The sequence below is a fragment of the Lytechinus variegatus genome, chromosome 13 (assembly GCF_018143015.1).
Source record: "Lytechinus variegatus isolate NC3 chromosome 13, Lvar_3.0, whole genome shotgun sequence".
Classification (NCBI taxonomy): domain Eukaryota; kingdom Metazoa; phylum Echinodermata; class Echinoidea; order Temnopleuroida; family Toxopneustidae; genus Lytechinus; species Lytechinus variegatus.
Window position 1 is genome coordinate 18,012,073 of NC_054752.1, and position 12,554 is coordinate 18,024,626.

The 12,554-nt window shown below is 37.9% G+C and overlaps 1 protein-coding gene across 1 annotated transcript in view; it reads right to left on the reverse strand.

Moving 5' to 3' along the window:
• LOC121426679 (vascular endothelial growth factor receptor 1-like) overlaps positions 1-12,554 on the reverse strand; it is a 42,574-nt gene that overhangs the window by 15,670 nt on the left and 14,350 nt on the right. Inside the window, exons 4-11 of the mRNA XM_041623053.1 lie at positions 11,208-11,345; positions 9,506-9,784; positions 8,173-8,472; positions 4,944-5,270; positions 2,720-2,910; positions 1,487-1,652; positions 452-739; positions 67-193 (exon numbers count right to left, since the gene is read on the reverse strand). Of these exons, the coding sequence (XP_041478987.1) occupies positions 67-193; positions 452-739; positions 1,487-1,652; positions 2,720-2,910; positions 4,944-5,270; positions 8,173-8,472; positions 9,506-9,784; positions 11,208-11,345 (1,816 nt within the window). The remainder of the gene's footprint in view (positions 1-66; positions 194-451; positions 740-1,486; positions 1,653-2,719; positions 2,911-4,943; positions 5,271-8,172; positions 8,473-9,505; positions 9,785-11,207; positions 11,346-12,554) is intronic.

The following is a 12,554-nucleotide window of genomic DNA, read 5'->3' on the forward strand; positions in this document are numbered from 1 at the left end:
CTCTCTCTCCCCCTCTCTTCAGAACAAATTCATGTAGGGATGTACTTTGAAATCCTTCAAACTTACATTGGTTTTGGCTTTCCTGTAGATTTGCACTCCAAGTTATATGTCGTTCCCATAACAAAGCCTTTTATTGATGAATTGAACAGCGTGACCGGTGCAGGATTAATTGCAATGGAAGACCTCGGCGGTACTACATATACAACAAGGCATGAGGAAAATATGTTAAAATCCAATGTATCAATAATCACAATCATCATTATCGTCATCACATTCATCATAATCATCACAAAACTATCTTCATTTTCATCATCACCATCATCACCAATACCACCACCAACATCGTCGTCGTCATCGTCATCATCATCATTGTCATCGTTGTCATCATCATCACCATCATCATCATCATCATCAATCATCATCAATCAACAATCCTTGGTATTGGTCATACCTTGCACTGTAAAGAAGAAGGTAATACTGGCATTCTGGTAGTCATTCCACACATACACAGTATAGTCTCCTTCGTGAGCTTCCGAGACGTTTGAACTGCACATGGTGAGGACCTTGGAGCTCTCATCCATCGTCAGGACCCAATTCCTTGGAGGAAAAACCCTGAATTTGGGTGGAGGGTAAGCGGGTACATCGAACCAGATGCACTTGTCGTGATTAACGATGGCCGTCAGGTTCGTGGTCGGGTCGGAGACATTGAATCGGTGACTGATGTCAGCATATCCTCTCGCTGGAAGAACAGTACATTATACAAATAATAGGTGAACTTTTTAATGGAATGATAACATGAAAGCTTTCATATTTCTCATTCCATTAAAACAAGATGCACACTCTCATTCCATTAAAACAAAGAGTGCACTCTGTGGAGCTGTGACTGCTGTGTGACGAACGATTTCTATTCATATTTTTCTACAGAGGCTGCAATAAACCACTAAATGCAGAGAAAACCAGCAACTCTTTGGAATTGTGTTCACTTCAGTTGCATATTTTCCTATTGTATTATGAATATATTTTAGAAATCGAGGCACACAAAATACTTTTTCTTTGCATGGGGCGGAGAAATCAAGAGGTGGTCGGAAAACATGGCAGGGTTTTCGTATTAGTGAGTCTTGTGATATTTTCTTCTTGGTCAAGAATATTTATCACAAGTTAGTGAAAGATAATTTGTGAAAATATCAAAATTGGCATAGTTTGCATCGTTTGCAAACAATGTGTGTAGCTTTATGTCCCAGCCCATCATATATTGCATGATAACATAAGTTATTACACAAAATCACATTTTGGAGCAATTTTTGGCCTGACATGCACTTACAGAATGTTGCATGATTTCGAAACTGCGAACCAGGGCGTCAAAAATTAAGAGATGCAGGAGACTTGAAGGAAAAAAAAATCCTGAAACATTGCAGCGCAAGCTTTATGCACAAATTTGAAGCCCCCCCCCCCCCCCCGGCCTAGATAGGGTTAAATCTCTTCTTACCATGCACTTGAACGGATATGGTTTCCTCTGCCTCAGCCCCAATATTTGCTGCATAACATGTGTAGATCCCATTGTCATCCACAGAGGCATTCTCAACAAATTTGTTTTTGTAGTACGTAAATCCAGCTATGTAATCTGTTACATAGCTGTTAGGGTCAGGTTCAAGCTGTTGAAAGAAGTTGGGAATCAAAATTATATAAGGATATTACTGACATGAAATATCAAATACAATAGGACACTGTGACACCGTTATCATTATACTTTCTGAAACTAGTTTACTGGAAATTGGTTAAGGAAACCAGTTCGGAAGACCGCTTTGCTAGCGTTCCCATCTGATCAGCAGAAAGTGGTTTTCAAAACAACTTCATGTAAAGTGGCCTTGTTGCTATGGGAAGGCTCTCAGTGAGGTGACGTTTTTTGCAAAGAATTCCAAACCGCAGCATAGACATTCTACTCACAGCATGTGGAGTAACGCACTAAAAATTACGAAGAACAGTTGTGTCTTCACTGTAACTGTGTTCTCCGTAACGCCAATGATTTGATTTCATTAGTGCAAAATGTATGGTTTTCTCTGGTATTATCCTAAATATGTGGGCGCGTCGCGGTCTAGTGGTTCTGACACTCGCCTTTCAAAGAGAGGGTCGTGGGTTTAAATCCTAGCCGTGGCTTGTTTTTTGCTCAGCAAAAGAAATTTGTCCACACTGTGCTGCACTCAATCCAGGTGAGGTGAATGGGTACCGGCAGGACATAATTCCTCAAAAAGCTGTGTGCACCAGAATCGGTATCCTAGCTTAGCTGGGTAATAATAGCAGGGCCCACTGAGAGAACAGTTTTTGAAACTAAAGTGGCTACCCTGGGTAAATATACTGTTATTATTATTATTGAATATGTAATCTGCCTGTTCAAAGATAAGTGAAAGCAGCTACTTATAGCTACTTATTTCATGAGAACATCTGTAAATCAAGGTTAATTGTCACCATATATCATGTTAGATTTAGATTTGGTACAGATACAGGTATATAACCTGAAGTGTGTGCAATCAGGATATCCAAGATGAAAAAAGATCACACCCTAAATCGCCAACACAGATAGGCACATGTGGGAAAATGTAATATTATTGCATGGAAAAAGGAAGTGTCATGCTTATTTGGCTTCCTCCTGCTTGTACGCATGGGTGTCCGTCAATATAACACATGGTATTTCCAAGAAAATATGCAAAAATTAAGATTTTACCTCTAGTACATTCTCTGGTCTCGTTTCCCCTGGTCCCACCCATGCAAATCTGGGTATGTAATCCTGAGCGTTGGGAAGAAAGAGCAGAGAGAATTGTATAAACGCACGACACGTCAGTTCAAAACCCTCCTTGTTGGCTATTACCTCTTCTTTATCTTGTCCCAGTTCCAAGTTTAATATTGGTTTTTCAGCTGTGGTAAGGAAGATAATAAATGATAAACAAAAAAATTGCATATTTCTAATTATATTATCAAACAATGAAGCAGATATATAACAATAACCAAAACAATGATAATAATGACTATTAAAAAAATTAAGATAATGATGATTTGGAGGATGATGATCATGATGACTATGAGGACAAAGATATATGATGATGATGAAGTTAATGATAATCAACTGTATCAGACATCTGAGTAGGGCAACTTAAATACATTATTGCCTGCTTATGACTGTGATCAAATGGTCAGTAAATAAATTTCCAATGATTTATCCACAGACCCAATACTGTTCACTCTAAGGGTACTATTGATATTCTTCATTGTGAATGGTTTAAGCTTGTTCTGAATATATATTTGTTTTATATCCCTTACATCTGTAGCATTCCTCATCAAATGAAATAAGAAAAAGCAAGGCAAAAGTGATTTGTATCTTGCCCACTTATAAAAATAACCAGAAATATTGTGATTTGTGAGGGCATGCAACAGAATTGTATCGAAACTTCACTGTGAAATGACTGGGATGGAAAATTATATACAAATAGCGAATAGGCATGAGTGCAATGGTGCAAGATTTCACATGAGGTGAAATAAAGATGCTCTATTCAACGAGGCGTTAGCAGCATAAAATGCAGGGCCCCCTAGACCATATACATCCAAGTTTGGTTAAAAAGTGACTTGCGGTTGCGGAGTTAGGTGTCGTAAGAGTCTTGCATGTAAACGTTAACATTGACCTGAAAATGACCTTTAACCTTACCATGTGACCTCTGACTGCAGTGTAACATCCTGGTCCCCCAAGTCCATTTACCATAAAAGTTCTAATGAAAATTCACTTACGGTTGCGGAGTTAGGTATCATAAGCGAGTCTTGCATGTAAACTTTAACATTGACCTGAGAATGACCTTTGACCTTACCATGTGACCTCCGACTGCAGCCTAACATGCAAATCCCCCAAATCCATCTACCATCTAAGTTTGGTTGAAAAGCGACGTACGGTTGTGGAGTTATGTGTCATAAGGTTTGTGACGGACGGACAACATTTGGATCCCTAAGTCTCGCCTTCACCTCTGGTTGGAGAGACAACAAAGTAATATTAGTTAAAGGACAAGTCCACCCCAACAAAAACTTGATTTGAATAAAAAGAGAAAAAATCAACAAGCATAACGCTGAAAATTTCATCAAAATCGGATGTAAAATAAGAAAGTTATGGCATGTTAAAATTTCGCTTCATTTCACAAAACAGTTATATGCACATCTTGGTCGGTATGCAAATGAGGGAACCAATGACATCACTCACTCACTATTTCTTTTGTATTTTATTATATGAAATATTTTCATTTTCTCGTCATTGTCATGTGAAATGAAGTTTCATTCCTCCCTGAACATGTGGAATTCCATTATTTTAACATTTTGTGCTTCAGGCAAGGAGGTCCTAATCGTCAAATTCGTAAAAATTGAAATATTGTATAATTCAAACAATAAAAAACAAAAGAAATAGTGAGTGAGTGACATCATTGATTCTCTCATTTGGATGTAACTGGCTCGTTCATATAACTATTTTGTTGAAAATAAGCGAAACTTTGAAATGTCATAACTTTTTTATTTCGTATCCGATTTTGATGAAATTTTAAGCATTGTGCTTGTCTGATTTTTCTTTCTCTATTGATTCAAATCAACATTTTTCTGAGGTGGACTTGACCTTTAATAAGTTTCATCTTAATTTTTGGATAAGCTGAATCCACACTACTGAAAATTTGGCGCGCGTAATTTAACTTTAGAAAAAAAATCAACAGTCGTAACTTATGAAATACCTTTATGAAACACCCACCCTGGGACCCGTTTCATAAAGACTTGTTACTAAACCAAATTTGGAATAACAGTTACAAGCGAATGAAATCCTCCAATCTGATTGGCTGATAGTCAACTTGTCATAGAAACTGTGCATTATTTGTTGTTGTAACAAGGATTTACGAAACAGGACCCTGACCCCTTTCATCAAGACTTACAATCACCCAAGAACATGGAAATTGATGCCACGTTAATGCCACCGTTGGTATCAGATTGATTGCCATTGACAACAGTTGAATAGCAGGTGAAGATGAGAGCTATGCCATCTATGGTTTCACCGGTCGGTGTGAGTGTGAATCCAACCTTTTTATCATAAGAAGGCGTCCAGTAGAAGTTTGTGAATTCCGCGCCGGTGTCCTTGAAGTATACTTCAAATGTCACATCCAGATTCGGGTTGGATATCCGACAGGGCACGGTCATCGGAGTTGCCTTGTTGTAATCAATAGACTCAATAGCATACTTTGGAAGGAAGATGCGATCTTCATCTGTTCACAGAAGATGAAAATACAGGTAGAGAATAGAAAGATAAAGTATCGTTATGAAGTTGTGGCAATAAAGCTATGCCCAAACCCTTTAGATGGTCATCTGGAAGCAGAGAGGGATTCTAAATATTTGGGGAAAAGCATATATGTTTTAAGGTCCCATTTCCAGAATACACGTATATTGGGGACAGATGAGAATAAGTGGACTTGGGATAAGATACCTATATTGTACACTAATTTAGCCCCTTTGTGGCCGAGGTCTATTTTGCCCCCAAAGATGTATAGGTATACAATGTTTAAAATCCTGACTCTGAACAATCAGGCAATTACCTATTGGTCATGAACTGACTGTTTTTTAAAATAGGTCAAGTAAATTTCAACAAGTCTGATTTTATCATCTGACCTTCTCGAAAATTTTGGGGGGCTTTTTCTTGGAAAAAATCTGCTTTCACTACAACCCAACCCAATGCAATAACCCAATGTTAAGGACTAAACCTGAGTCATATCGATTATTTTGAAAACCGGTGTTCGACAGCTCTAATTCGATCGAACATCGATGCATCGAATATTGAAGGCGGGGAAAATTTAGTCTTGTTTTTTTGCGTCGATGCGATGCGCTTTGCATGTGCACTATATACGCACTGACGGTATGCGCTGGCGTTGGCTGGGTGAGCGTTGCACAAGCAGATGACAGAGCAAAGTTCGTTTGTATTTTCCATGATCACAAAACACACAAAAAAGGCTGGGGACCAAAGCAGAATTCTTCCCAAAATATCTTCAACAATGATATTTGCAGATGACAACATATAAGTTTAAAATGAAACAATAATAAAGACATGAATCACGCAGAGTCGATCCGAATGATTTTCGGTCAACTAGCATTCGCAGTCCATTCACCAGCCCCGTCCGCAGCTCCGTACACTACTCAGCTCCCGAAACGACAGGCGTGCATGACGTCAGCGACAGCAAACAAGTGCAATCAACGGAGAGCGCTGTAACTTGCCTGAGATTGTGTAGTTGGATCCAAAATGAGCTCCAAATAAATTTATGGGAATAAATACGTAATTTTCTCTGGATGGTTATTTGAATTGCTATTCAATGCGATCAAAATAAATATGAATGGTTCGAATCGAGCCCTAAATTCATCTAAATTATTACGATTTAACAAGATTTTATGGTCATACTAAGAATATTGACGATGTCAGCAAAGTATGTTATGTTCATATGGAAGAATTAATACTGGGATTATTTCTATGATTCCATTTCTGGATGTCTCCTCCAAGCTCCGAGAAAATAAGTACAATACGCATGCGTGTTCGATGACGTATGACATTTTCCCATTCATGAAATCAGAGCCCAAAGTTGGGCACAAACTAGCTTCAAATTGATGGGAAAAAAAATCAAACGCAATTTTCTCTGTTTTGTCATGTAAAATGTTATTATATGGTGATATTACGAACTTGAACAGAGTTTTTGCATGTACAGTGTTCGAGAATCAATCCTGACGTGATGATTATTTTTTTAGACAAGTGCACTAGCTCGACTCAAGAAGTCAAGTCGATCGTCATGAGATGTCCGCCATTGAAAATTGAAACGAAATACAAACGTTTCACATCAAGCTCTAAATTTCTATTAATGATTATCATATAAATGCAAATTATTGTTAAATATTACGATTAAATAATGTTCTATGGTCATGATATTAATATTGTTCATGAAAGCAAGATTTATTTTACGTTGATCGCGTAAATTTCCGGCCATTTTCTGGTTTGATTAAAGAACAGTACTGCGCATGCACGATCGATGGCCATGACTAATTCCATTCATGAATTCATCGTGCATAAATTATCTCGGCACGAGCAGACGAGTAAGACTCGAACTATGATCGAAATAAACTTCAAATTAATGGTGAATAGCATCATAATTACTCAATCAGTTTCATTTTGGGGGCAATAGAAATCAAGTAAGTAGTAGTAAAGTTGGACATTGCTGATATTTTGATGATTGATTGTGTAAACCAAACGAATCGGCCGGCCTTTTTTTTTTTTTTCGATGCACCGATTTTGCAAAATCTGCACCGGTGTTCGATGACATCGATCGAACACCGATTTTAAAATCGATTCGACTCAGGCTTATGAAGGACGCTTGTCATGAAGTGCCTGGTAAGTTGACCTGAACATCGGTAGATTAAAGGGCTAAATTCCCAAAAGGCAGACTCCGGTTTCACCAAGGCTCTTTTCACAAAGGATGAGGTTTTGCAATTCCTTGACCTAATGTAATCACATTAGGTGGTTTCAGACCGCCTCGAAGTTCGCCAGTTCCAGGTATTCTCTGATCGGGAAATTTACCCCGATCAGAAAATACCAGGTATTTTGGTAATGTGAAAGCAAACTACGCGTAATTTCCCCGAAAGAAAATACCCGCTAAATAGTAGGTACTTGGCGAAATTACGAGAACTTTCGTGGGGATTTTTCCAAGGTCGTAGGTATTTTGGCGATGTGAAAGCAAATTACGGGAACTTTTAGCCCAGCGTGTCGTTGGGCGCGGCGGCGTGGGTGGCTGCTGGGCTAGTGATTTTGAATCTCCCGCCTTGCCTGCTTATCAGACCACACTGCGCATGCTTGTAACTTCGGGAACTTATCCCGAAGGATGTGTTTCGGGGCGGTCTGAATGCAGGAATAATTAACGGGTATTTTTTAGCCTTAAAAAGTTCTCGTAATTTAACGGGGATTCTTGTGATCGAGGCGGTTTGAAACCGCCTATAATGGTCCTGAGTAAGCCACTTACCAAACGTTCTACAAAAAGCAAGCCTTTCTCACGATTTATAACAATCTTGAAAAGAGACACCCTTTGCATGGTAAGAGTTAACTTCCCTGAGAAAAGGGTGAGAAAAAAAAGTACTAACCATAACTGCTGACAAAGACGTAGACAGATGTTCTTAGAGAAAGATCATTTACATTGATGTATCGCAGGTAGAAGCAGGAAAAATACCCTGTGTTCCCGTACGTCGCGCTTTCTATATTCAAGATACTCCTGTAATACAAGTCTCCATTTGGTCGCCTTAATGTGGAGATGAGGATATCTATTTCCATGTCAGGGAGCTCGTGGACCCATATAAGTGGGAGGGCGCCCTCACACACCAGGGTGAGTGTAGTGTATTCTGGGATTGTGACGTCTTGAGTTGAATTCACAATGATGGGTTTTCCTAAAGGGAGGATGGCGGGAAGAACTCCATTTATAATCACATTACATGTACAAATGCATTTCGGACAGTATTCACTCAGGAATATACTGCTAACATGCAATTGAGTCCATTAAACCTTTCAGCCCACTCTCACTAATTGGCACCAAATAAAGTAAATCCCATTAAGTTGTGATTTGCCTTTGGAAAAGCTTATTGTTCAAAGTTTACAGTTTATTTTCCACATTGCCATAAAACGAAATATAATCTATATACATGTACAGCAGATAAACAAAGGACAAATATAGAGAATACAAAATAAAAATGTGGTGGGTCAAAAGAAGTTAAAAGATTTACCCTATTCTTAGCAAATTGAAGTGGTAGAAAATACATTAACATATGAGATATGAATAATTAAAATAGAGAAGAAAAAAAAACTAGAACAAGCCATAGGTGATTAAACTGAATACAGAAAGTTCTTTGGGAGTTGGGATTTAAGTTTGTAATTAAAGATATTAAGTGATTTGCCCTGTTTAAATTCATGGGGTAGATCATTCCAAAGGATAAAAACTTTTATTGAAACAGATTAAAGGAAAATTTTTATTGGTGATCAATAATTATTGTGAGTAGAGCCACTAATGCAAGCTTGCCTTATGGATCACTCGTTATATTTCAACATAAATGTAACTATGGAGACTTTATTGCCAAAAAATATATGGATATTAGTAATGAAATTGGAACAAATTTCCTGTGTTAGTCACAGATTATTTCATGTAATGGAACACAACTCTTATAAAACCTTTGAAAACAGGAAAAGTTCTGCCCAGTTGAGCACTTCCTTCCAAGATTCGACGTTGGTAGGTTCTTTAGTTGTTTATCAAATCAAAACTTTAAAAAATCCTCTCTTTCGTTCTTATCTTGTCTTTTGTTAAACATTTTTATTTACATTTTTAATACTTTTCTTTAAGTTTTGCTTTTTTCTCACTTCTGGGACTATGCCCCTCTACCTCTCCCTAGATACGCCACTATCAGTGAAGTGTCTTGTGTTTCAACTTACTTATTATCTGCACGAGGTATGTCTGCTCCACTTGCGATCCATCGAATACGGCTACGCAGGCCACGCTACCTTCATACTTGTATGCATCCTCGCCACTCACGCTAAACCCCACCCTATCACTGTAAGGAGGTAATTCATCCTGCGGTACCGCATCACCATTCGCCAGGATAATATTCACATCAAATGAGGGTATTGAGACGCGACATGGCAGAACAAAGGGGTCCAGGGCGTACAGGGTGATATTGGTGATGTCACTTGGCAAGAATAAACTGTTGGCATCTGTTAACAAAGAGAAGTTTTAGTAAGAAATTGATTAAATGAGGACTTGATCCCAGAGAGAGGATCTTCTGTTCTGGTCTGAGTTGAAGATAAATCTTTGCATTTTTATTTAGTGACATACATGTAGGCCCATATTCAGAAGTCAGGCTTAATTTAGGCAAAGGTTTGGCTGTGCTAAAAAAAAATATGGCAAACAAAAATTGTCACGTCTCTGTTTGAGGGTCTGTCTCATTGTTACGTGCAAGCCTTGCAGGTGAGTTGCGGGCAACTATATTTGTTACCTGCAAGTTGCCGCAGGTCACCCGCAATGACAGTATCTCACACGCAGTTGCCTGTAGAAGCACATGCAAGTCTGATTTGCATGCAGAAAAGTTTGAACATGCTCAAAACTTAGTTGCGGGTGACTTGCGGGCAATCACCCATAACTCTCCCGCAAGGCTTGCAAGTGTATGCTCCTTATGCTTACTTTCTTCATTAAATGATGGTTTTATACTGTTTGAGTCAAATTCCCAAGAAAGTTCTGAATGATTTAAGTGCCATATTCTTCATTAAAAACTCCTAATGGGCAATAGTTTGAACATCACATATATTGTAAATTTGTCTTTAATGCAAGTTAATAGATTTTATTAAGGAGAACTTCACATCCAAATGTTTCGCAAGCACATGTCTACATATGTAGGCTATAACAACCTGTTGTCTGACCGGTAATCCCATTTCTTTATATCGTCAGTGATTCTACGAACCGGCAGAAAACTAACTTTTAGTCAAATTTTCAAAATTGAGTTTTTTTCATATTCTGAAAGCCTGTCACTAACTCTATATAGTTATACAATTTAAGATCAAACTTGTTATTGTTCAAAGAATAAGAGCATATCTAATTTTTGCACGAAACCAGAACAAGCCTCTACTTTGATTTTACAAAATGGCTTAAATTATTCATTCTGTACTATAAAGTCTCTAGAATGGTGCACAGAGGTCAATAACCTGACCTATATGTTGTGCGTATGCATTGAATGATTTCACGATTTGGCACAAAACATGGTTAAATGGATAGATTGTATGCTCTAAATAGGTACAAATAATTGAACATTCTGGTTTCTTTCAAAGCACAAAGTTATGATCATTTGAAAAACATCCTAACTTTGAACGTGATTATCATGTGTTTTTGAGACCAGCTGAGGTTTATGCCGATTCGTTAAATCACTGATGATATCAAAAATCGTATTTTGTTTTAACAATATTCTTCATAATCTTCATATAAAGAAGTTGAATTCAAGATATTTTGTATTGATAAAACATGCAAATCTTTATAGAAGTGAATGCTTGATGTAAACGATAAAATAATAACTGATAAAATGAGTTGACACACATTCAATTCAGTTAAATGTGTCCATGCATGAAAGGGCTTAACGTTCAAACTTACCGGTGGCATTAATATATACATATATTTCCCTGGAAAAGTCTTGACTGTCATGGGTATGCGAGCAGGTGAAATATCCGGAGTCCGAGGCTGTTGCATTGATGATTACCAGCACACTACTCTCGTTCCAAGAGGATGATTCTAAACGAGTGATGAAAAATCCAGATTAGATAGAGAAAAATTTGACCCAAGATATAATCTTAAAGCGAGCATGCACTGATGAAAGGAACAATGTGGAACACAGTGCAAAATTATATTTACACTGTTGAATTTGAGATTTTAACAATGTGAACTGCATCTTCACATAGTCCACTGTGATATAAATTAATAAACTGTGAAATCGCGCACTGTAGAGGTAAACATTTACACTTAAAAAGGTGTCCACAGTGAGAAAACTCAAACTGTGTAGGTATCCACATTGTGAAGACCCACACTTGAGAGGTATCCAGTGTGAAAATTGCACTGTAGAGGCATCCACAGTGTGAAAATTCACACTCACGAAGTGGCCACAGTGTAAACATTCATGAGGTGCATGTCCACAGTGCAAAATTGTCTTCACACTGTTGAATTGAAGCATTCAACAATGTGGATTATATCTTCACATACACATAATCCACTATGTTGTGAATACACTGTGAAATCTCACACTGTAGAGGTTTCCAAAGTGTGAAAACTCACACTGCAAAGGTGCATTTCCAAAGTGTAAAATTGTCTTCACACGGTTGAATTAGAGAATTTAACAAATGAGAATTACATCTTCGAATCTCTTCACATAAATAGTCCACTATGATGTGAATACACTGTGAAATCTCACTTTACAGGTGTTTACAATGCAAACATTTACACTGAAGAGGTGTGAAAAAGTGTGCAAATCCACACTGTAGACGTATCCACAGTGTGAAAACCCACACATGAGAGGTATCCAGTGTGAAAACTCACACTGTAGAGGCATCCACAGTGTGAAATCTCACACTGTAGAGATAGCCATGGTTGCCATGGCTAAATATGCTATTTTATTAATGAGTCCACTGTTTTGAATCAATGAGTCCACTCTTCAAACAGTGGTGTGAAAACCCACACTTACGCAATTTTAACAATGTGAACCACAACCTTCACAAAGTCTACACTGTGAACACATGGAGTGGCACTTTATTCTTTCTAGCGGAATTATGGGTAGAAACTAAAGTCACATAACTTAAAAATTTGCACAACACAAGTGTACAAGAATGTTGGTGATCTCAAATAGAAAACTGCTTATTAGGCCTATATTGTTATTTCACTTGATGTAAGACATGGTCTGAGTCCTCTAAACATGTGTTATATTGACATCATTGTGAAATGGTGTAGAGG